This window comes from Antedon bifida, chromosome 10, assembly GCF_963402885.1.
Source record: "Antedon bifida chromosome 10, ecAntBifi1.1, whole genome shotgun sequence".
Classification (NCBI taxonomy): domain Eukaryota; kingdom Metazoa; phylum Echinodermata; class Crinoidea; order Comatulida; family Antedonidae; genus Antedon; species Antedon bifida.
Window position 1 is genome coordinate 13031901 of NC_136235.1, and position 27301 is coordinate 13059201.

At 34.7% G+C, this 27301-nt stretch overlaps 1 protein-coding gene across 2 annotated transcripts; it reads right to left on the bottom strand.

Moving 5' to 3' along the window:
- Nucleotides 1-921: 921 nt before the first annotated feature.
- Nucleotides 922-26177, bottom strand: LOC144854144 (kinase suppressor of Ras 2-like). 2 transcript variants are annotated; one of them, XM_078712039.1, is made up of 12 exons: nucleotides 25716-26177; nucleotides 9069-9155; nucleotides 8200-8276; nucleotides 7007-7585; nucleotides 6006-6081; nucleotides 5616-5717; nucleotides 4129-4287; nucleotides 3840-3939; nucleotides 3383-3507; nucleotides 2761-3025; nucleotides 2521-2601; nucleotides 922-2319 (listed from the first exon to the last, which is right to left on the bottom strand). In XM_078712039.1, the coding sequence occupies exons 1-12, from the start codon at nucleotides 25868-25870 to the stop codon at nucleotides 2239-2241; spliced, it is 1887 nt and encodes a 628-aa protein (XP_078568165.1). In that variant the 5' UTR covers nucleotides 25871-26177; the 3' UTR covers nucleotides 922-2238. The 2 variants fall into 2 exon arrangements, with proteins under 2 accessions (XP_078568165.1, XP_078568166.1); XM_078712040.1 differs by lacking the exon at nucleotides 25716-26177 and adding an exon at nucleotides 10094-10408.
- Nucleotides 26178-27301: the final 1124 nt, after the last annotated feature.

Sequence of the window (27301 nt, forward strand, 5' to 3'; positions counted from 1 at the left end):
TAAAAGATTCTATGGAAAACGAGAACATTGAAGATGGAGGCCTTACATGAAAAGCATTTCACATTTTAAAGCTCTGTATAGGCCTATACTATCAAACTTGATGTGACAAAAAAATGTGATGTGCCGCACATATATGGACACGATGATGTCATTACCTACCATATTTGGGCACGTCACACATTATTTGGTAAAACTAGTTTGATAGTGTATACAGAGCTTAAAAATTGTTGAATACAACTATCGATAAAGTATTCGTCAGTAACAATTGGTGGTCTACATTCTATCATAAGTACATGATGCACATTTTCTATATCAAATTATTAACCAATAACAAATGCGATCTGAGAGTAGGCCTACAATAGGCCTATTATCCTTTTCCATATGAATCAGATGTCGCTCTGCTGTGTAGGCCTACTTTAGTGACCGTATTTACCAATCACACGTCAATTATGTGAGATATTTCCCTTATATATTAAGAATGTCACTTAATTGCGGATACGCAACTTGACGTAAACCGCATGGCAAACATACTAATTGTTTGCGGACCTAATAGATTCATGGTAAAACATCACATGCATGGTAGTCGAATGTCTAACGGTTTATTCAGATTCATAAGATACGGATTTTGTTGGGGAAAAAATATAAACAATAAGCAAGAATACAGAAGAGAAATAAGATGGACGCACGAGTACAAAATCCAGTATTTGAACGCGCGCGCATATGCCTATTTGTACGCGTGCGTACATCTAGTGTTGTATATGTGTGGCGACGGGTTGACTGAGAGCGTCAAACAAAACAGTAAAAAATGATATTCACAGTGGTAAAAATATAAATAGTACAAAATTCATCAACTTAAATGCTGTTAAATTGTTATAATACATTGTTGAAAACTAAAAATAGTTATGTCAAAGTAAAACGAGGTTTAAAGAACGTATATAAATAGTTTTTATTTTCAAATAATGTAAATTGACAACATTATCGTCGTTTTATAAACTACCACACCTAAAGTCACGTAACGGAAGCACGATAAGATTGTAACAATTGCCGGTGAGTAAACTAAACGACGGTTTTACTTAAGTCAAGATAGTTAAGAAGTGCTTAAGTGAAAAACGGAGGCTTATTTATCAAACCAGTTCGTTTTATCCCATAGAATAGATTTCGTCATTTAAAATTTTAAAAAAACTTTAAATGTTTGCTTAGGTTATTTTAGAAACCGACTTAAGCAAAGTTAATGACTTAAAAACGAAGTTAAGATGATTTTGCAAGAACACAACATGATAAAATAGTATGAGGCCGAGTCATAACGCAATAATTGCCATAAAAGGAATAAATATATAAATGAATAATTGTTATAAGTTGACGATACAGTAGGCCTATTTGGTCAGAGATGACGGTAAAAATATAATTTCCAAATACTGCCAATGAGCTAATGTAAAAAACATAGATGTTATCATTTATACCATTTATACATTTAGATTGAAGTTGTCCCATAATACAAATTAATTATTAAAATCCCTTTCCTCTACTGTATTTGGCGTTCAATAACATTATTTGTGTAATGACAATGAATTAATAAAACTTATGCTTAAAAATACGTCTCCAACTTGACACAAAAGACGGGACATTTTGTAAAATACACTTAATAACAAAACAGATAATCGAGAGTAGGGAAATCTATAAAAAGAAATGAATACACGGGTTGTTGTGTGTAACAAAATCTTAACTAGACATATTTTTAGATTCGATGACATATATTCAACTCTCAGGAGAGAACGAATCCAATCAGTTCTGACGCAATGTGATGACGTACAGTAAGTTGTATGTTTGCCTCTAAATTTTCTGGTAAAAACGCAATTTCCTATTTATTCAGTAGAAAGGCAATCAAAATTTGTAAAAACATTATAAAAAAGTGTAGCATTCTAGAAAAAATGTCTTCATTAAAAATATCGAACGTCAATGCATTCGTGAGTTCAAAATAGCAGTTGGCTTGTTTGTAGCAGTTTATCATCGTCAGTAAGGCACTTTCCAATATGTCATTCTTCATGTCGTCGACAGGGTAATAAAACGTTGATTTTCTAATTGAGAAGGCGATAATTCTTAAATGTCCATCAACTCAGCATTATACATTCACTGATCCCCGGTGTAATGTTAGTAAAACATCTTGATGAAAATAACTTCGTTTTATAAGTGAGGATGTAATGTCTCAAATCATCTGGTGGGTGGATATTTAATATCCGTTTACCAAAGTCGTCCGGGAACTCCTAGCTTGTTTAAGTTCTCTGGCTCTGAACGGCTTCGGTTCATATTAACAAGAGCGGCCTACAAACAAAACGTAAATACAATAATCATTAATTTTAATACGTGTACATGCGCATTAACAGAAGTTTCAATCAGATCTTTGCACTCATATTAAGTAAAATGGAAGATTAATTAATTAATTGTAACATTGTTAACGCTTCTGCAATATGTGAACTTTTAAGTAAATAAATGTCATAGGCCCTATAAATATAAATAACTTACACTATCTTGAAGATCTTTCATAATACTTGAAAACATTGGCCTCTCCATATAATTGTGAGCCCAGCATTCTGTAATTATGTCCTAAATAAAAGAAACAGAAAATGGAAATTATAGTGATATATAATAAAAATAAACTCACGTTAAAATATCCTAATATCATTCTCGTTTCGTTGCTTCCATAGGCCTAGTACTATAGTTTTGTGTAATAAAGTGGTCAATTCGAAACATAATTAGGCTTACCTTTAAAGATGTTGAACATTTTATATGAGAAACTGATTGTCTTGAGCCTAAAGAAACTTGATAAATGATGCTCGCAATTGAAGAGTGTCTAAACGGCCAGTTTTGCGTCAATAGTTCGTATAAGACCGTTCCAAACGCGTAGATATCACACTGTTGCGTTACCGTAGTGTCAATGGTTAGAGTCGGTGGTGTTACTTTTGCTCGGCGTAATAATTCTGGAGCAAGATAAGTAATGTGGCCTCTAGGTATACATGCATGCGTATCACTATTGAAAATAAAATAACATATTTTATTAGTTGCTAAACTAGTGCGCCAAGTACATAAAAGGAGACAATTTTAAGAAACAATGGATTAATTAGATAAAATACAGTACAGTAGTAAATTATAGTACTAATTTGTATGTGCAAACAAGTACCAACAGACTTGTCCATTGGTTTTCAGGAAAATCGATAAATTTATGCCGTTAAAAAAGCTTATTTTAATAATTAAAAAAAAATCTCGAGTCATCTGTATTTCTAATATGGGACGAAGTATTAAATAGCACGCCCTCTATATATTCCTAAGTTGCTCAATTTATCACCGAATTTTTCGATATTATTTATAATTTGACCCATAAACCTACCTTTTACACGGAGAATCTACAGTTTCCTGTCCTGTCATGCAAACCTTTACTTTTGATTCTAAATAAATATTTTTGGAGTTGAGACATCCGACAACAATACCTTTTGCATGTAAATACCCCATACCCTAAAAGAATGAAAGAAAAACACTATTAGCTAAGTACCGAAGTTGACCTACAGAAGCTATAACCGTACAGTATTATGTACGTGACAATGAGTTATCGTTTAGTACATTAAATATTGGTAGTAAATAAGATATTTAGGTGACATAAAGATGAGCCTTCTCACCAAAATTTATTCGATCCCAATGATATCGAACGCATTGTATATTTTTATTTTTGCTTTAAATGAACGTTACGCTTTGACGAGTGATATGCTTATGTAAGCACTATGGTGCATACGCACGACACTACACTACGTGCATACGCACGGCACTACACTATACTACGTGTACCTTACCTGTGCAATTTGGCGAGCGATATGCACTCGACTGTTGAGCGATAGTCTGTTATCCCTTGAAGCTTTATGTATTCTATCATATAAAGAAACTCCACGAATGCTGAAGAAAACAAAATAATCAAAATATTAAATTTGCAATTTTTCTTGGTGGAATTTCTCCTTCATTATGTATGAAGTAAGATGCGCAGCGCGGATAACTTATAACATGTCTATTATCAGATTTGGAACGCGCATGTCACATGGTTGTTGTTGGGATGTGTTTTAGAATAATATAATGGATATAACGTACCTTGTGACCACGCAAAAATTAGGTGCGTCGATGCAAGCCCCCATAAACAGGGCGATGTTTTCATGGCGTATCTTGCTTAACATCGATATCTCTTCCAAGAAATCCTCCTCCGTTTGAACCTCACGCGTGTGGATGATGACGTCACCGTGCCATTGTCCCCTAAAATAATGATAACAATTTTGAATAGTTACAATAATCATTATCTACAATGTTGATGTAAAGCTCTGTCTAGACTATCAAACTATAGTTTGATGTGCCCAAATATGGTAGTGATATTCCCAAATATGGTAGTGCTATGACATCATCACGTCCATATGGGCACATCACATTTTTTTGTCACATAAAGTTTGACAGTGTAAACAAGGCTTTATATATTTTTTTAACATTTACTCTGCCTAACAATGTGGATTCATTGTATTCGGAAAGATCAATGTCACGGTGTACCGTATTCATGCACGACCATACAGATGTACTTAATAAACGTATACATTAAATTAAACAATTTAATTTCATAAACTAACAGATGCGTTTTATTACATTAATAAATCATCGTGAATCAAATGTCATGTTCACACGATGTAACTTATATAACCAAATTTATACAGAATTGCTTTCTGACTTTTGTACTGTTTGAAGTTTGCAGAAAACGGAACGAAAGTAAAATACAAATAACAAATTGAAATTAATATAGGTATACATTAATGTATACCTACATTAATGTAGGTATACATTAATGTAGGTATACATTAATGTAGGTATAAATTAATGTAGGTATACATTAATGTAGGTATAAATTAATGTAGGTATAAATTAATGTAGGTATAAATTAATATAGGTATAAATTAATGTAGGTATAAAATGTAGGTATAAATTAATATAGGTATACATTAATGTAGGTATAAATTAATGTAGGTATAAATTAATGTAGGTATAAATTAATATAGGTATAAATTAATGTAGGTATAAAATGTAGGTATACATTAATGTAGGTATAAATTAATGGAGGTATAAATTAATGTAGGTATAAATTAATGTAGGCATAAATTAATGTAGGCATAAATTAATGTAGGTATAAATTAATGTAGGTATAAATTAATGTAGGTATAAATTAATGTAGGCATAAATTAATGTAGGTATAAATTAATGTAGGTATAAATTAATGTAGGTATAAATTAATGTAGGTATAAATTAATGTAGGCATAAATTAATGTAGGTATAAATTAATGTAGGCATAAATTAATGTAAGTAAATTAAAGGATGATAGGCCTACTCAAGATCTTTTAAAGTTCCAATTCCACTGAAGACGATTTCTTACAAAATTCAACAACATTTATAACAAAGTTTCGTAATTGTTTCGACAGACCTGCCCAATACAGAAAGACCACTGTTTCTATTATATGGTGTTATCAAAAGTATATAATTAATGTTGTTCATAATGTGTTACGCAACTCCCTAATTTGAAATGATTTGAATAAAATAATATATACCTGTATTCATTTGAATAAGCACCATGGCGAATACGTTTTCTGAATTTCAAATTTTCAAATGGTATGGACCATTCTTTGACAGCTTCACGTACTGATCTTTCACTGAAATAAACATTAAAACACCTTTATAATAACCATATGGTAAACACAGAAATACATTACTTATAAACACGGGCTATATAGAAGTCCACCCCCGCACAAGCCGCAAAGGTTGTTAAAGTAAACACATGGTTCAATCGTGCTGGTTGTAAGCGACAGGCCTATAATAAGTAGCTTAAGCTATCATTGTATAATGACAGCAATTATAAACTTAGATAAATATTAAATCATAATATTTGCACGACATCGTCGAGTTAAAATGATTTCTAATTATTTTCTAGTGTTATATACCTTGAATTTGTCGTAGTTTCGATTTTCATCCAGTCGCATATTCGTTGTGCGTCTTCAATTGAATTTGGTACATCTTCTGTGTATATAAAATAATGTTATTAGTCAATGGCCAAAAATAGAAGAACATAAAATCAATTAAGCGAAATGTGTAAACTTCGTATAGAAATACATAGAAGAAATGTAAGTAATTAAAATATTTTTAACTTACAAATAAAATATTTTGGTATAGCTAATATTGTACTCATTATAGTGCTTAGAATATACATCAACATTCAACATTATGGGTGATTTCAACAATTATGGGTGATTTCAAATAGATTTAAATATATTCAATAACATTTGAAGGGGTTTTACAGTAATTGTTAAAAAATAAAATTAGCATAGTCAATTTGCAGTTCAACCTGATAAGAGGCCTATTGGTATTGTAACATAGGCCTATACTTTTATGTATGGGACAGCAAGTCTTAGCGTGCTACACGCCATTTGCCTTGCATAAGTTGCATTGTTGTTCAAGCTCCTTCTTTCCCTTTACATTGTCCCTTTAAAATCTATTGTTACTACCAAATTGGGCGAACCCACACAAACAGAACATTAGAACGGTTCGTAACCAAATTCCGGTAGACCTGCACAGAACAACCCACCTGAACACCTGGCTAATCATAAGGTAAACAACATCACAGGTGTGATTTGATAGTGGCAGGTGGGATTAGATCGTCCCCGGTTTTCTTTCTACCCCCAATTAAAACAAAATCATGTAGAAAGTCTGTGTTGAATTGTTCAGTTTTAAGAACGCACTTTCTTTTTGTTTACCCGCCTCATTAAGTTAATTGTTCAATAATTAGCACTAACGTGCCGCTACTAAGTGGAACAAATACTGAAATGAGATTTAATCGTGTATACGTTGTTTTACTAATTATAAATCAGACGACGGAGGTTTGAACTTTGTATAGTTTAAAAGTTAAAGAATAACTTGAAAGATTAACGTGGAATCACTGACTCACCATTTGATTGATTCTGATGATGGCTGAAAAAATCTCTAGGCCATGTTGAGATGAGAGATGTTCTCATTTCGTCCCCGTCTACCTGGGTCTTATTCGTGCTGGATGTAACATCAATAGTTCGTGCTTTTCCTCCACACCATCGTGTCCTCTTGTCAGATTGAGACAACCTGTTGGTAATTTTTTGACATCCACAAGTACAGGACGTAGTGCCGGTGGTTGAATCGACTGTGGAGATGTTGTATTCTGAACCGAGTGAGTAGTATCCACATGAACTGGATGACGTTTGAGAAGACTGTGTGCCATTTGGTGAGGATGGAGTTGAATGTACCATGTTGAAGTTGAACGCTGTGGCTTCAGTGCCGCGAATTGGCGTTGATGTGGTGATGTATGGTGATATACAGGAACATGGGGTTGCAGCTACAGCAGGTGATACTGGAGACATCAGAGCCTCATCAGGAGTTGAGATTGAGTGCTGGCGATGTAAAAGTGGTCTAGATCTTTGTGCACACGCACATGGCGAATGTACATGATCATGTTTTTCTGACCGATGACCATTATGCGTTCGGCGACCTCTTAAATCTGAAAAAAAAGGAATACAAAATCAAATCCAGCCCACCACAATAATTACAAGTTATAGTGTTCTGAGATTACTATTCTTAATTCTTATTCGAGTATTTTATTGCCTTCGTGAATTCGGCGGCGACGTCAAAGCTACGCTTGTTCTGTGTTCATAAACAGTAAATATAATAAAGCTATAGAAAAAGGCGTAACGAAGGTGTTCCGGAGTGCCCATCATACGCCCGCTCCAATAATGAGTGTCGGTGTGGCTAAACAAATACTACAGAAGAAACTACATTACAATAAGTTGTATATTATAGGCCTGATCAATAACATGTCGAGACCTGAATGGGACAACGTATCGATGAAAGTATACTTAATAATATAGCAGAAAGAAGTTTAACAATTTCCTTCCACGACCACGAAGACATGTACAATGATTGTCAATCAACTCACAGTTTAAATGACAGGTTGTAGGCCTAAACAACAAGTGCTAACGACTTATTTCTTTAATTAGCAATTAATTCTGTTACATTAGGCTGTGTACACTTTAGCACTGGGAAATAGAGTAATATGGGTAATATGACCATACTGTTGAGCACGTACTACCCGCATAATCAAACAAAGTGACTTACTTGTGAACGTGTGCCCATCCAACGCTAGCAGGCACTGTGGGGGTGCGGTCATGGCACATTTTCGGTGACATTTTAAACTAGAAAAAATGGATGGTAAATCAGTTAGTAACGTATAAGCCCACACGTAGAGCTGATGAATATCAACAATAAGTTCTTTATCAAACATATCAATTTCCTAATGCAATAAATAATATGAACGGTTTTTTTCCATTAATTAATTTTGTTGCCAATTAAACCCACATGAACTTTCACCCACACAAAGATAAACTTCAAATATATAAATATATGACACCAGTTGTATAGCAATATTTGTAAAGCAATTATTGTCTAGTCTAGTGCCGTAGTTAAAATATAGCACTTATTTAATATATAGATGCGGGTTAAATCGTTAATTTAAATGTTAGTTCTAAAGCCCCAGTTCTAACTAGCGAGTCAAATGGCCGAGCGGTTAAGGCAGGGGCGCCGTTTACCGTACCTAAGAGCCAACAACATCGGCAAGGGTTCGGGCCGACTCGCTCCTAGTTCTGGTGGTGGAACAAGTCTTCTCGGATAAGGACTATAAACCGTAGGTCTAGTGTACACAGTTATAACCTGTGTGCACTTTAAAGAACCCAGTTCATTATTCGAAAAGAGTAGGGGGTTACCCCGTTGAACTGGTTCACAAAATAACCCCTGTATCAGAGGGATTACCACCTATCTGATAGGACAGTGATCAATTCACTATTGATAATCCTTGGCCACATTGCCTAAAGACATAGGTCTAAAATAAAAATATAAAAAAATAATAAATGAGTATCACATGACATACCGGTTCAGGCTGGCTTAACTAACGGGAAAATACATGTATGTAGGCCTACACATATACTTACTTGCATTGCTTACAACGTAAACCGACAATATACATCGACTTTCCACAGAAATCGCACGATTTCCTTGTTAAAATCTGTCTTGAATAACTGTTAAAGAGAAAATAATATTATTTTAAACATTTAGCTTTAAATCGAAAAGTCATATGTTGAACCATTAGTGTACTGGTCGCGGCCCGTGGAGGTACTATTTTGATTAATATGTTTGGCCTAATTTAAGCTAATTAATACAATTACATCAATATAGGTAAATACTTTTATGTTTATAAACTAACATTATTTTGTCAGGTTTTCCCCCACCCCCACTCGTCAGCACACGATCGTATAGTGGAAATAGACGACTACATAATGTTTACTCTGTGTGAAATGTCCCACACAATAAAATCACCAAAGAATGACGTAAGCATTACATCAATATAAATACTCTAATGTTTATAAACTAACATTATTTTGTGAGAAGATAAAAGACGTGGATGAAATAAAGTAAACTCCATAAATACGCTGATAACAAAAATCAAAAGCATTATGGTAATATGTATAGGCCTACGCTGTAAAATGATTGATCATCAATAACCATCATCAGTTCCCCCACCCCCATGCAAATCAGCACGCAATATCCCCCCCCCCCCCCCACCCCCATACAATTCAGCACGAAATATCACAGGCCTATAGAAAGTGGATAGACGACTGTAGGCTATATAATTACGCGCACAATATAATCACCAAATACGAATGCAACACACGAGAAAAGCATACTATATAAGCATATTATATAAATAACGTACACTTATATCCATCCACTGTAATACAATTTGTAACGAAGGCTACATAAATCAAAACTCATTAAATGTAATCTTATTTATTTAAATTATGGATTAATAAATTGGTTTTACTCCTTTCCTACATTAAACGTACATAATCATGATGATGGAACACGCGCGAAATAAGTTTTGACCTTTAACAATCAGTCTCAAACAATCAATAACAACACATTAAAACAAATGAAATAATTTAGTTGTAATTCTTACCGATGCTTTAAGTCACGGAGTATAGGAGTTAACATTTCCAAGCCAAATGTGTTTAACTTAGGTGCTGTCGAATAAGGAAGCGTAGAAGACATTGTACTAATACTAGCAACCATTATGATCAATAGAGCAAAAAAATAAGGCTGCACTCTCCTCTGAAGCAAATAAGTGACTGAAGAACCAACACAGTACAATTAAATATCTAATCCTACGCAAAACAATAGACTTGTCGCGTGGCCAGCACGCGAACATAGGGGCTTCCACTGATAAAGCTAATTGATGGGTTAGGCCTAATGCCAGCTGTTAGTGAAATCAACGAATCAGAAAGCAGCGTTTGCTTGTTGCTTAACACGTGACAGAGCGAACAAAGCCTATTTCGAGGTCCTACACTTGTACCTATGAGAACACTAAAATACAAAGAGCAGGTAGGTAAGTGCTTTGTTTGCTCTTAGAAATTTCGAAATAATCTTTGCACGTACGAACGAAACATTCGTTTTTCGTTACGGTTTCACTCAAACTACCCTGGAGATATAAAGTACGAATAATTTCCCAGGGTTGGTAAAACAAATTGCACAGGTAAACTATACAGGTAGAATTATGTATTATAATGAATGCAACATGTCCCAGGGTTGAAAAAATAATAATTACTACACAGTATTATTTTTTTTTTATTCCCAGGTTTTAAAAATTTTTAATATAGTATTTTATATTGATTTACCAAGGGTTGAAACTGATTGTAACGTAATGTTTCTATCAAATTAGGCCTAATGTAAAACAATTTGAGGTTACAAAAATATGATAACGAAAGTTGGAAGAATATTCAATGAACACAAACAGTCCATTGATATTGGAAAAATAATATAAATGACGATTCAATTACCGTATACATTTTTTCCAGTGTTAATTCAAAGTAAGACGATGAATTAATAATATGTGAATATACAAAGAATACAATATTACACTATTGATATGATGGGCTCAATGCTTATATCTCAACACAAAGTGAGTCACTTTGAACATTTTTAAATCGAACTATTGCGGCCATCAAAGAACTATTAATTATAAAACACATGATGAACTTTGTTAATAGTCTTCGAATGAATTTGATTTAAAATTTAATTTTGTTATATTTAAAAGTATAGGATACATGTATCGGTACTGGTTCCATTTAAAACAACTTCTTTTAAAGTTAAGTTTAAAAAACATTTGTAAATAAAATATGTAATTAGGCCTATGTACGGTAGTTTCCTCATGAGGCTGTTGGTGGGTCTGATACTTTCCCTCTAATACAATGTTCTTGGGTTCAAATCCTCTCCAAGTCGCAGAATGAGATTTGGTTAAAAACACCCCTCATTACTTAAATTCTGTCTACACTATCAAACTTTATGTGACAACACAAATGTAATGTACCCTTATGGACATGATGATGTCACATTACTACCGTTCTGTATATCATACCATAGGCACATTAAACTTTTTGTTGTAAAACTAGTTTGATAGTGTAGAAAGAGCTTAACTTAGTATCAATGTTAATAAACAATATGGGGCTGTGACTATATACAGTAGAGTTTCTTCATGAAGCTTTTGGGTAGGTTTGGTTATTGCCTTCCAATCCATTGGTTCTGGGTTCAGATCTCGTAGCCGTAGAATGTCACTTAAGCGTGGTTCCCACTAGCGACGCAACGCAAGGACGTAACGCAACGCAAGTGAATTGACCAATCACAAGCGATGGCTTATTCGCTTGTGATTGCTAACTGTCTATAACTTCGCTTGTCATTGGTTAAAACGCTTGCGTTGCGTTTACGTCCTTGCGTTACGTTCTTGTGGGAACCAAGCTTTACAAAGTACGGTATGTCTTGTATCAAGTGTTGTTAGACAGCCTTGGTAGTACGGTAAATGCCGGGTGGGGCTGTTCTTGTGTGTCACCGTGACACAGCCCACCCTTTGGAATAATAGGCCTATACAGTTATCCTCATGATATTGAATTTGTAAATAAGATGCGAGTGTTTAGGCCTAATAATGATGAAATACTGATAGGCAAAATGATTGAGATCAGGCCAACGAAAATCACCCGTAATAAATAGGCCTATCATAAAACTTATTGTCTTGATCATAATCAATGTATTATATATGTCATGCATCATTGCATCTGTCGAAGTTTAATTATCTATATATGTATTTGCTCAATTAGGAATATTAGTATCTTGCAATCAATCGTGATATTTCTGTGGCGCCGTTTCAGTAAATATTATCCTGGCGCCGCCGTTCATAATGAAGCCATGCAACATACATGTAGTTATCAATAGACAAGCTTTCGACTTCACTCAGAATGCAAAGGCCTATGTAGCGATCTAATAGAAACTGAGATATCAGCTTCGTAAACTTATCTATCTTGTCGCATTGTTATTTTATTAATAATCCAACAATTAAATTGAAAATCGATCATCCACGCGACATACAAAGCTTACACGGGTTAAGTGTCTTAGGATTTTGTTATCAGCAATAGAGCGCGTGCGTACAAACGCGTGCATTTTGGAATTTTCATTTTGTCACAAAATAAATACAATAGATCACTGGCTAAACCCAGGGCCCCGGAGCTTACAGGGACCCCTAGGCAGTGCCCAGAGGAAAAAATATTAAAATATGTTGAAAAAGGCTAAAAACGCCTGGCCTACAGCATTGGATGGCCACTTAGGTTTCCTAAACCAGGCGCCTCAGGCCTCTGCGTTTACGCCCCTGCCTGTAACGGCTACTATACGTCTGTAAGCTCAGACGACCAAGTAACATAACTTCCCCATGTACAGAAAGTAAAACTCTCTCTAAGTTTACTTTGTCCATACCCTTTGTGATGTATACCAACGTATATAATTCGTTTTAGCATGGCAAAATGGATATAAAGCAATACATGGTTTCACTACAGCTATTCGTATCAATAGCGTAAACTAGTGTCTTTAATTAAACGGTAACCAGGTGTTGTACAATAATATAGTATAGTTATGATATGCGATGATTAATTTCTTATAAACGTAATTTGTGTAACCATCCAAGAACATGCCTAATTCAGAATTGCTTAGGCCTATACGCATGATAAAATACCGTATGTATTTTTTTATAAATGATAAATTAGCGTAACGTATACCAACACATTCTGTCTGAAAGATTCACAATGATCTTTAAACAAATCAACAGAGGTTTTATTTAGTAGTCCTAAAATGCTTGAATCTTTTTAAAATAAAGCCCCAATTGATTAATGTGTGAATTAATTTTACTTTTAATTTTTGTTTTATTATTTTACTGGTGGCAATCTAATTTACTTCCCAGAAAAGTCCATAAAGTAACAAACGGTATCGTATACCTAATAGATTGTATGTGCAAATATTGCACGTAGTATCAATTTGAGCGAAAAGTAATAAGATCCCATTTCACTGAACAAGCCTCAAATGGAAATTATCTTATCACTTATTGTGAGAGGCACGTGGTGTGTCTCAGGTATTTTGACGTGGGACCTGGTGATATCGAACGTGGGACCGGGTGATATCGAACGTGGGACCTGTTGATATCGAACGTGGGACCGGGTGATATCTAACGTGGGACCGAGTGATATCGAACGTGGGACCTGGTGATATCGAACGTGGGACCGGGTGATATCGAACGTGGGACCGGGTGATATCGAACGTGGGACCGGGTGATATCGAACGTGGAACTCTATCAAAGGAATTCCGTCAAATTTTGATTTAGGCCTACAAGTTACCGTAGCCCAACAAAATCTTTAAACGATTTCCAAATCGGTCACCAAACATGTTTGATGTATACTTGTCGGTATACTCTATTTACGTTATGTAGTATAAAGGTTACACTTGTATGTTTAACCATTTCTTGGCAACGATGACGTTACATCACATGGTTTATTATTACTAAGACACATCACTAAGATCATGTGACTAAGTTATTATTTTTAATTGGCTCTGCTTGATTAATTTCATAAACAGGTGACTCAAAGACACCTGTCTTGGCAGAATATCAACATAGATATATCAAACCTGTGCCAATATTCTTACGTTTATTTATATGATGTCGTTACGCGTGGGTAAAAAATAGCGTACGTTTAATGACACTCGGAGAACTAATACACGTCAGTGAACTCGTTTAGTCGTCATCATAATACTTGAATACACAATATGTATATATATTATATATACCAATAAGAAGGAAAACAGTGCAAAATAATTCTAAACCTAAATATGAGAATTGATTGATTATTAGGTCGATTGATTAATTGATTGATCGATAACAAGTAGGCCCATATAGATAATACCAGGGACGATTCACACACTTCACTGGACAATACCAATATCGGTCGATAATTAGATACCTTTCGTTTTCGCCCTTGCTATACTACTGTCGAGTCGAAAGGTAATTCTGCGCATACTCAGTAACTGCGTAGTCGCGTCGTGAAAACTAGTATCCTTTCCGTCGCTTTAGGCCTAGGCCTATACAAACGTTGAATAATTTCGATATTATTAATAGATACTATTAGACTGCGGTAACGTAGACTCATGAAAGTTCCATGTGGGGATGAGTCAAATATAGTGTGCCCTAATTACAACAATTATCGTGATAATTTACCGACATATTATGAAAACTGTGATAAAGTGGGAGTTATTCCTACATGTTTTGATTCCTCACCCACCAACAGCGAATAACTCGCCAATTACAGGATGGATAGGCCTAAACTATTTTATAATTTATCGTGCTTATAAACTAAAGTCTCATTTGAAGAGTGGAGTTGAGTTACAACCCTGAACTATGGGATTGGAAGCACGGTTAACCACAAGCTCCACTTTTTGATGGAAATAAAATGATCAGGCACAACCTTCGTTTTTGTTTCATTTGGAGAATCTTAGCAAACTTGTGAATCTCGCTAATCTCGTTGTATCTTTTAACGCTGTTTTGGCCGGTACCCGGGAAGCTTGATTTTTATGCCATAATTAATCTCATGAATTATTCATGATTCCTCCTTAGCCTCTTAGGAGAAAGAAATACGCACCCGGGAATCATGCACCCACCCGGGAAACTGATAAAGCTAGAGACGCAACCAAGCAAGTTGACCAATAGCAGCTCGGTATGCATGCTTATTATGATATTATATATTTATTACGGTGTCCACCCAATCATAATGTCTATCTATCATGTGTATATCAGGCATGGTCTTTAATTAGAGGCATACAAACAACAACAGAGCGAGCTGAACAAAAACATTACGATTTACTTTGGTAAATCTTGAGCATGATTGTTAATTATTGTTAAAGCTGTGCTAAGATCTTTACTTAGGCTGGTAGGTTGCTACCATCTGGTCACCCTAAACTGACCTCGCAAAATAGCAACAATGGTTGTATAATGTAGCAAACAATATGAATAGTCCATAGGTAAAGAAATCGATAGAAGACCTGCATAAGGACGGAGCAATAGGCCTACTCCAAAAGTAGGCCTTGGGCCATCAGCTTACAAACAGGTTCTTAGCCACATGTTTACCCAGACAATTGTAGAACGCAACATGTTTTATTGGAGAAATTACATTCATACATCTTACTAGAATAATAGAACCCGGCTTAGGACACACCTATTCAGGGGACACTCCCATTAAAAGAACACTCCTGTAAAACAGTTTCGTAATTTTGTAACACAACGGCTACCACCTTGTTTGAGGGACACACTCCCCGTATCAGTTATTGTTATATTGTCTTGATTCATTTGCGCTGTTGAAAATGTGACGCCGTAACGTTAATACATTGACACGCAGATTTTTTGAACAGAATTTGTTCTCTATATTTAGAATTATTGAAATTGTAGGTTGTATGAAAATGGTCCTTATTGGAGACCTGTATTATTATTATTTTTTTTTAATTCTTCGTTTTAAAGTATATTTCATTATCAGCACAAAATAAAATAAACAACGGAATGCACGTGAAATATAAAGTTGGGTTTCCACTACATGTGAACGCAAATTACTTTCGTGTAGCCTACGTATATACTATTTAACGCTAAGTTCACATGACGTTGAAATCAACAGACTTCATGTGAACAGTTTTTGAACACATTACGCTATTGAATTCTAAACCCATTTTCACGATTTTCTTCGGCCACCGAACCGGATTTGGGCTTGGTGTGTGTGTGTGAATAGATTTACTACTACAGCGGAGGTTGCATAACGAAAAAGGTTAAATGTACGCCTAAGTCTTGTAAATATTAATCCTGCTGTCATAATTTAACCTCGGTGGGCATATATGGATCTCCTATATTTATTGTTTTGAAAAGATTTAATTTTCTTTCTCTCTACTCATTTTCAGGATTGTGTTATTCACCGGCCATCGGTTCAGTCTGGGCTTGGCGTGAACACAGGTTGCATTGCGACAATAAAACCTGCTGATTATTTCCAACGTTTCGTTCTTACAATCATGCCAGTATAACAACGGCTGCCACACGGGTCTTCTATGCTTTGTTTGGACAAAGGCTTGGGCCTAAAGAGGCTTTATTACAATAGACTAATTGAAGATGCATAAATGATAATAACAATTGATTTAAACAACTGCATGTCGACCCGGCACGCGACTTGATTATAGACGAACAATTGCACATGGTGATCCTATTATTCTCATGATCAATCAATATACAGTATAGACAATGGATACAGTATTTAAATGTTTTAAATAACAGCACAGTACCATACAGTCCGAATAGATCTTCTTTAAAATTTCGAATGGGCGCCCGCAGAACTGACGGTGATACACTGATAGACATCTATATCTCGGAAATGGTTACGTCAGAAAAAATGCTATGATATCTTTAATACCCATTAACATTTTATTATGCTTATTCTGTGTTATTTAAATTATTGGGCAGATTAAAACGAAAACATGAAATAGTACAAACTGTAGGCCTAACGAAATAAGTTACGCCACATGAGATGATAATTCAAGCATGGTATAGATCTATAATATTGGGGATATGGGATATGACTAAATTATATTTAAGGAAATTAGGGTCTTTAACAATTTGGTTAAATGATTTCAACTGCAATGAATAAATAATTAGGTCGGAGCACTCGCCCATTCTGTAGCGTTACCTATACTGCACCCCACCCTCTCGACCGGCACCTGAATCAGCACATGGATACGCCCCACCCGCTGACCCGTTACCTATACTGCACCTCACCCTCTCGACCGGCACCTGGATCAGCACATGGATACGCCCCACCCTCTGGGCCGTAACCTATACTGCACCCCACCCTCTCGACCGGCACCTACATGTGCCCCACCTGGATCAGCACATGGATACGCCCCACCCTCTGGATAGCAAGCACAATTAATATCCGAGACGAGCAAATAGATTAGCCTAGTAGGAAACATGATTTGAATCTCAACAATGACGTCATGATCTGATCCTTATCAAAAACGCCTTCAAACATAATTATCATGCCGTAGGCCGTATAGTCTCTGTAAAATTATTGCATTAAATAAATTGCAGTTTCGTACGTTACCCATTTTTTAGGTCATTTATATCGTATTAATCGGTATTTCCCAAACCACCCTTTTCTGATATTCCATTAATTCCTAGCCTATAGCTTTGTTCTCGCCAGTTCACTTTCGGTCTTCTTAGTATTAGTTTCGTTACTCTTCTACTACAAGACTTCTTCACCTTGCAAACGAAATTTTCACAGAATGTCGTCTGAACAGCATTTTCTTGTAATCTAGTTGAGATTATTAGACCTGACAATATACTGTAGAGCTATTACGTTGTCATGTAGGCCTCTAATTAGTTTGGGTTGATTACCCGCATGCGTCTGTGTAGCGGACGTTTACCTCAACTCATAGCTTTTATTAAAATCACGAACAATCTAAGATGATATAGGCCCTATCGTATTTTATATGAATTATCATAATGAAACATTTTTTAAGTATTGATAAATTGTTTGTGTTTTTTTTAATGTGCATTTTGTTATTGTAAAATACGCTATCTTATATGAACTATGATAAGTGACACTATACTTTTTTGTAATTGTTTAACTATTAATCCTATTATTTTTCCAATTAGTTACACATTGTATGTTTTACTGTTTCTGCATAAAATATGCTATTTTATATGAACTCTATGGTGTGACGTATCAATCCTACAACGTTGTTTAGATATTGATATTATTATGCATATCCTATTGTTCGATACTATGTGTTACACATAGTATCGTATTATCGTTAAAATATGCTATTTTATATGAACTAGGCCTATGATGTGACGTAACAATCTTACAACGTTGTTTGATAATGATATTATGCATATCCTATTGTTCGATACTATGTATTACACACAGTATCGTATTATCGTTAAAATATGCTATTTTATATGAACTATGATAAGACGTAACAATCTTGCAACGTTGTTTAGATATTGATATTATTATGCATATCCTATTGTTCGATACTGTGTTACACTAGTATCGTATTATCGATACGCTATATGAACTATGATATAGTGACGACGTTCGTCTTACAATTGTTTAAAGTATTGATATCTCTTTGTTTTTTTTTTCCAATTAATTACACATTGTGTTGTTATCGTGTAGGCCTAAATACGCGCATTCCATGAACTGTGATAGTGACGTTTCAAATATCACTAGCTTTTTACAATTTCTTTTTAGGCATAGTACCTAATACTTTTATTATAGGGCTGTATTATATTGATAATAATAAGAAGAAGCCTACATACTGATCTAGAATTCTACAGTAGGCCAGCTATTTTAAGTAAAATTCAATGGCTTTGTTTGTCAGCACTCAGAGGGTACGAAAATTGGAAATGCGGAACCCGCTAGGTCTCCAGAAAATGCAGAATGGATGGACATTCGTGTTGTTAACAACGCTCATTCGACTGAGCTAACCGGTCACCTTGTTTATAAATAGGTTAATAAAGCTTCGTTCCCTCAAGATGACGTTCATGAATATGAATATTTATGACGTAACGATTAATTATGTAATATGAATTTGCACGTATAAATATACTATTTTAGCTGTTCAGTCATGTGGCGTTACGGGTAATGCTCTGTCTTAGTACTCTCAGCTCTAGGTTGAATTCGAATCTCTACAGATTTGTTTTCTTAAATGGCGTAATGGTCGGTTATGAGACTCTCAGCTCTAGGTTGGATGTTTTTTTAAAATGGAGAATAAATATTGTTTTTGTGAGAGATATCTAGAGGGTTAAATTAATTTAGAAAATCGGTAAGCTGGCGACTCCTACCGTCATAAATGCATAGTCAACTGTCATAATGCATACATCTATTTACATCAACTTAGAATCTATCGATGCTCAATTAACGGTATTGGAATTTGCATTTGAAGAAAATATAATTTTCACTTATATTTAATAGTGCGAGGTGATTCGAGTGAACCTGTATAACCTTATAATTGTGTTGAAAGCAGCGCGACCAGTATATTAATGACCTTACAGGCCTTAATTATCTCAACAATCAAGCCTCATCATTTATACGATCATGGGGGATTCGTATAATTACGAGCAACAGAGCAAAGTTGCCTGGGTTTTACAATGAACTGAGAAGAACAATTGGGTTCAGAATTTCATTTAAAAAATGGGAAGCAATTATTAATTCAAATGATGGTGTATGATCAATTTTCACACTGTTCTCGTGATGGTAATATCCACCACAATTAATCCTCTAATTATCGAACTAAAACTGTTCACTGTGCATTAAAGATAAATTGTCCCTCTAAAAAAATATTTAAAAATCACATTTTTTGTTAGATATGCCATTTTAATGTCACGTAATAATTATTCACTTTGTCCAAAAACTGGATCGAAAAAAAAAATTACTGAGAAAAAAGTGTAATTTAAAGAAAAAATACTTAGATTGTCTGTCAGACAATGGGTTTTGGTTAAAATTCTTTTGTCTTTTTATAGGCCTAAGCGAAATAATTTTTTTAACAGAAGTGAATAACTTTATTAAAACTGCAAAATGGCATAATTAAAGTCTGATTTTATTAATCTTCATATTTCATGTTTTAGTCCTGACTGACCCGAGTTGATTCAATCGTCACTTTTATTAGGCTAAACACATGACGCATTTATGTCTGGTAGTGCATAGTTTTCACCCATAATTCCATTTCTACTTTATTAACGTTATTAAAGTGTTGCAAATAGGCCTATAAAGAAACTACAATAACGTAGGCCTATGTCATGGCGCTCCTATTGAATGGTGTCAACCGTTTATAAACTAGGCCTATTAGGCCTATATTTAATATAATTATTGAAAGTTAAGCAGAAATGTAGCATTAAATGTGTATAACTTCGGTAAGTGGAGAAACGTAACAGAATGGTTACAAAATGGTGCCGGAATATTGGTGGCTAGTGTGCATATTTATTTTTAACGTGACGGACTTCAATTACAGCGAATGATGCAACGCACACTATTTGAACTGTGACAGTACATATTTATGCAAATTAGATTGGGATTAATTTCACGCACATTCCGCCTACCTTTGTCACATATCGATTAGGGTTTATCTAAAGGTATATAGATCCATATTTTGTGATGTTGACTCCTAGATGAGTAAAAAATCTAAATACACAAACATAACGGATGATGAGCACGTATAATGCATTCCTATGGGCAGCAGACGTAATTAGCAATTGGTGGCGCCGCACGACAAAAGCCTGCGATACAAATATTAATCTCCTTCCAGCATTGGGAAGGGATATCTATCTTTTAAAACTAACCTGCATTCTGGTAATAATTATGTGATATTACTTAAAATCAATAAACGTCCATGTTTAAAACTCGACTTTATCTCTGACAAAACGTTAAATTTAATAGTAATAACGATGGCCTTTATTCATTTTAATTACTATATTAAAATAATTCATATAAATAACATCGATTCTCTGCCCCACGCCAAAGTCATGGACACGCCACGAAAGTGTCAATAATTCAATTTTTCTTAGGTAAGTCCTGGCCCGTGCGATTCCTAAATTGCCGACAAACATCCAAAACCCTGTTTTAGCTCACCCGAACCCACGGGTTTGTTTTCTCTTCTAACCACAAATTGTGACTCTACCAAGGGAGGTAGTGTTAAGGTTATTACTGTATAGTCTACAATAATAACTCCTTGCGCTGAGATATTAAAATTAAAATGATTTAAGAAAAAAAAACACACATCCGTCTCCAACCCGGATATTGCTTCATTAGCTCAAGAGATAATCATAATTTAAATTATATTAATGTAGCTTAATAAATAATAATAGATTCAACAGATGATTGGTCCTGTGTTTTCTTTAACGTAGGCATATGACTACCATGTAAATTGGTCACATTAACACTAATATGCCTACCCAAAAAACGAACCTCATAATGTATCTTATTGTAAATAGTAAAGGTATCTTCAAAAACCAAGACAATAGCTTAATTGAACAATATGACATTATCTATACCGAGTTCTGTAAACTGTAAATTTGGCTATAGGCAAATATTTCTTAGAAAGCAACGACAGCTAGCGTGAAACGCATTCTAATTATTTCTTGGCATCTCCGACTTTTCTCTATATTAACATTAACATAGTAATGCAGTTCAAGAAGGTATTGTTTCAGTTTTTCAATCGGCTAACCGATTTCCCAGGCACGCCTGACTCAGAATGAGCATTACAAAGTATGCGTCAATTTTCATGATTCATTCGCTTATTCTAGCCACTTTACCCGTCAGGTGAATGTTCGCTAGGCCAGGTATAGCCGAGCCTGGATTCGTCATAATGAATCACTCACTGAGACCTAGATGACAGTAAATATTTCTAAGTATAATGATAAAAATAGTAATGTACATGTTTAACCACTCACGTGACAATTCTATTTAAATAAAACATCTCTAAGTAGAGATAAAATGACAAAAATCTTTTTCAACATTTCAATCAATGTTATCATTTTCAGCATTGACAAGATTCCATAGAAATCTGAACTTAACTGAGTTAAGCTCTGTATACACTATCAAACTAGTTTGACAAAAAACTGTGATGTGCCCAAATATGGCAGTGATATGCCCACATATATAATCAGTCAAACATATTCTAGACTGAGGATGTCTGAGTACACCCTCCCGCTGAAAGTTTCGCCCCTGGCAAGCCAAAAAAGATGCACCATTTTTTTAAAAACATTGGGGCATTATGACTCCTGAAACATGTTGATGCACAAGGGTTATGTTTAGAGTAGAGTTAGTAGTAGTTGTTAATGTTGTTGACAACGATGAGGCAAATGAGACGGATTGACATTAAATGACCTTGCTACTGATGACGATTGAATATCAAGGCCCGGTGACGTAAATGATGATATAACGATATCAAAATCGTAATAGTGATGATGGAGATAATTGTGTATGTCTGTCTGTCTGTCTGTCACGATAATGATGATTACTGTTGTGATTACAATAGCGACAACGAACATTTTCCTGTAATGCTTTTTATACTTTGTTATATTGGTATGGACGCACCAACGAATGTAGTCTGGGTTCCAGACAGAGTTTTGAGTATTAGTAAAAAGATAATACTTTGACACATATGGCGTTTCATACGTATACTACTTGAGCTTGTAAACATCGAAAAGCCTCGAAATAACTACAGACTTGGGGCGAGTCTACACCGAAAGGTGTGAGCACTGATTCTATAGCGAGTGCTAATAAATAATAAAAACAATACTGAATGGTAAGGATGACGACAATGTATAGCCCAAAACGCTAATTATAATTACAATTTAATTTCATGTAACAATGGTTGCTTACGACATATGTTGTAAATTACCATCTCTCGAATGCATTTATAATGCATGATACTAATAGTAGTTACATACATGGAACCAATGACAATCAATATGTAGGTTGGGTGAATGTAACAGATACCATGAGAAAGTACATTCATCGATAGATTAGCTATAGCTGTCTATTTGCGCAAACAAGTAAACTAAACGAGTTATATCATATCTTTGATATTTGCTTGTTAGTATTCTGCTGTTGATTTTCCCCCTTTGGCAAATTCTGATTTGTGAATGTTTGGTAATTCTATAGAAGTGGAAAATGTCACGAAATAAAATATACAATTATGATAATGTATGTATATATTATTGGTTTTTTTTTTATGGGGGTGGAGAATGAAAATCCGTTTTGGTAAAGCTAGTTTCAATCCCTCCCTGTGAACTTACTATTGTTTTTAGCTTTCACACCTATTTCGATTATATTGCCAGTTTCTTGGACTTTCTGCATTCATTTATATATGTGGTCTACCGCAAAACTTTATATCAACATTTAATTTCGCCATGCAAACCTTCGAACAATATAAAATATGCTTATTATTGTGATTGTTGTTGTGATGGAAATCCGTTTTGGTCAAGGTAAAGAAGGCAGTACATTTCTGTATTGTCTGCGTTTGACCGAGATAGTTTGAATTTGAATTAAATATACAGTAAAGCCAAATACTATAAATACTAATAACATAAGATAAATATGCCCTTCTTCCTAAACGATACAATACAATTTATCTAGCCTACATAAACGTTTGTACTACGAGAAGAAACGCTTAATATATTTTCAACAGCATGTTACCTGCTGCGAATCAATAAAACGTGGCCTGAAGAAAAAAACTGACTATAGAAAAGTAAAATATGAAACCTTTCCAACAAAGAGAGCCTAGTTTTTTGTGTTAGTTATAAACTGAACCACGGGCAAAGCTGACGGGACTATCATAATTAATTGTCGAACTTGCTGCCAGTGATACGTCCGTACTCGCGTAGAATGTTAGAAAATCTGTATACGGTTAGGCCTACTGTAAGTATATGAGTCATGTGTTGTCAGGCATGTAGTGAACAACATAATTAATATATAAATGTCACTAATATAGGAATAACCAAATGCTAAAGATATCGTAAACAAATCATCATTAAGCTAACATTGTACTAGTCTGGGTTCCAGACTTAATATTAGTAAAAAGATCAATAGTTTGGGATATATGGCGTTTCATACGTGAGCTTGTAAACTCAGACAAAAATCAAAACGTCGACTGGTGAACTGCCAAAAAAAAAGACAAACCGTCTTTTGGATCTAGACTTGGTATATGGATGATGTAAATTATTACGTAAGATGGAACGTTGGTGTTTTGTAATTAAATGGCCAAATACACTTTTATGATTTAGATATTCGGTAATTATTAGCGTTTAATGACTTATTTAAATTTATTAATTAAATTTTGTTTTGAGTCCAAATGTATAATATTAAGGAAATTCTAAACTGCAAAAGTACAATGGCTATTGGTCATATTAATTAATTAATTTGCACATTGGGCGCACGTACAAAGCTGTACCCTTATCATCCGCTTTTGAACGCGCCCGTGCAAAGCTATAGTAACAGCTCTTACGCGCGCGTACAAAGCTATACAGTAAGTATACGTTCTTAACGTGCGTGTACAATATCCGTGGCCTAATTATCAGTTCTTAAAATTGAAGGCGTGGCTTAATCATCAGCCTTTGAACGCCCGCTTCAAAATGTGTGACCCTTTTGTGACGTCGCTGAAGATTGAAGAAACTGTGGAAAAGTATACTGTACATAAAAGCATAGGCCTACGTTTAATGTATATAACCAAAAAACAACATTTATAATGTAATTATAAAAATATACAATAAACAAGATAGGAGATATAAGAGAATGAAACTATACAACAGTGGGGGACTGGCCGACAAACTACCACATTACGCGAAGGATAAGGTTATCTGCTGGAGAGGATGTGGGTCATCTAGGTAGAAGAATCTAGAACTAGCAAGAAGGTAAAGAGAAAATTTGATCTTCAAGCCATCCAATAAGATATAAGCAGATTGAGCTTTGCTGAGACAATTAACCTCTCGCAAGGTACGCCATGAGATATGATGGATGAAAAAAACAATTATGCTTCTCGTTTATGTATCTGCGTAAGATTTGAAATGAGCAGTTTTCAGATATAAATTGACATGAATTGTAGGCAGTAAATAGAATAATCCATAGTTATGATACACTTAATAACGATATTTTCGACGTCAGTGACACGCAACGACACACGCGCGTTCAAATATTGATTAAACGGTACGATGTCTCTCGTAGTCGTAGTGTCAGATAACGACTAGCGACTATCCTCCCGCTAGGACTCAAACAAGGACGTAAGCGCAACGCAAGTAATTTGACCAATCACAAGCAATGGATTATCCGAACAACTGTCGCTCGCTTGCGTTGCGCTTACGTATTTGCGTTGCGTCCAAGAAGTGGAAACCAATCTAAAGTAGACGCAATTCAACACAATGACGTATATTATATACAGCGCATGTAATTTCACCACCCAATCACACTTAGTTGCGTTTTATCACCATAATCATTTGTTTTGAACAGATGCGTCGACATAATAATTCATGTTTTTAATACAGTAATTCCAATACATAATATTATGAATTATACTAATATAATAATGATAATAATATAATATGATACCCGTAGCTTAAGAATAAAGTAGAGCGTGTTTATATAAGCGCATTATTGGTATTAATATTGAATAATTAGAATATAACATACCTGTGTCTGGTATCATCACGAATACTTGGAACTTGTCTGTCAGAATTAACTTCCATTGTAACTGAAGGATGTTTTCCTTCTAAGTTTCTATCCAGTCTGCGATTAAATATTTGTGTTTTTAATAAAGGTGATACACCATTCCATACGTTACACATCGTCACTGGTTTTTAAAAAATCCCAAGAAGAAAGTAGGCCTAAAAATTCCTATTGTCAGTACAGCTAGCCTGGATATAAATCTGATGATTCAACCGTGGTATTAATTTTCCGTCTAAGTCTGTCAAATCCAATCGTATACGCGTAGCATTTTCTTGTTATAAAATCGAATAGGCAATGCCAACAAATATGAACACAACAGTGCAAAATAATATTTCAGCGTTGGTTGCTAATATTACGAATGACCTTTATTGAACGTACGTATTATAATAGTAGTAACTGGTCGATATCCCGTCGTTTATATAGAAATCTAACGAAATGCCACAGCAGCATTTACCGATAACAACGTTTCTATGAACAGCGCAGGCGCACACAGCATGGATTGATCGCGACGGTTCATATCGCAGTTCTACCATCGATACGGAGAATAATATAACATTCTGAAGGCTATCACCACAGTCCAACTTGTTATTATTCTGCACGCATCAGTAGTTAAACGCGGCGCAACGGAGACGCAATTAGCATTATTATGTGGTTATGTATGTACATAACTGTCACATTATTGTATAAAATGGTCTTTTTTTGTGTGTTCATGTGATCGGTTCCATATGGATTTATATCGTCTGCTGTGAACGTCATAGCTGATTGTGATGCACTACTTTTACATGATGCGTATTAATAACGTTTATGAAATATAAACCGTTGCACAAAACGACTTAATAACATATCATAAAATAGTTATTTGTTACATTTCGTCAACGGCTAAAATTAAGTCCCGTTTTTTTTATAACACAATATTGAGGTATTTTTAATCACCATCATCGTATATCAATTTATCATTATCGGTTGGTTAAATGGATTAACAAGCTGACTGACCAATACTCGAGCCAGTCAAACCACTGGTCATTTGGTTGCTGGGCTGATTGGTTGACCAGTTGGTCATTAACTCAGTACAAAATTTATTTAATAATGAGAAATATAATATTATGGTAAATGGTGCAAACTGCTGCATCGCGTCATCGCCTGGTGCGTGTGACGCAAGTGAGAATGTTTTAACGCGTCATCGTCCAATGCCATTATAATGAGTAACATTACATGTGATTTACTGATACAATTGTTTATGTTTTATGTAGCATTCTATTTCATCAACGTATTTGATATTAAGGGTGCACTAAAGATTTTCAGAGTTGTTAATTGTGTTTTGAGTATAGTGATTAGTATTCCCCATTATTACAAACACTTCTGTACAATATGTTATTAATATTTCTTTATTTAATAAATATTGTATCACGTTTATGGTAAATAATTGAAAATTTCGATTGGCAATGAAGTCCAACCTTGGTTCAGAATGAAGGAAACGTATATGTAAAATTAAGCTCTATCCACACTATCAAACTAATTTGATAGTGTGGACAGAGCTTAATTTTACAAAT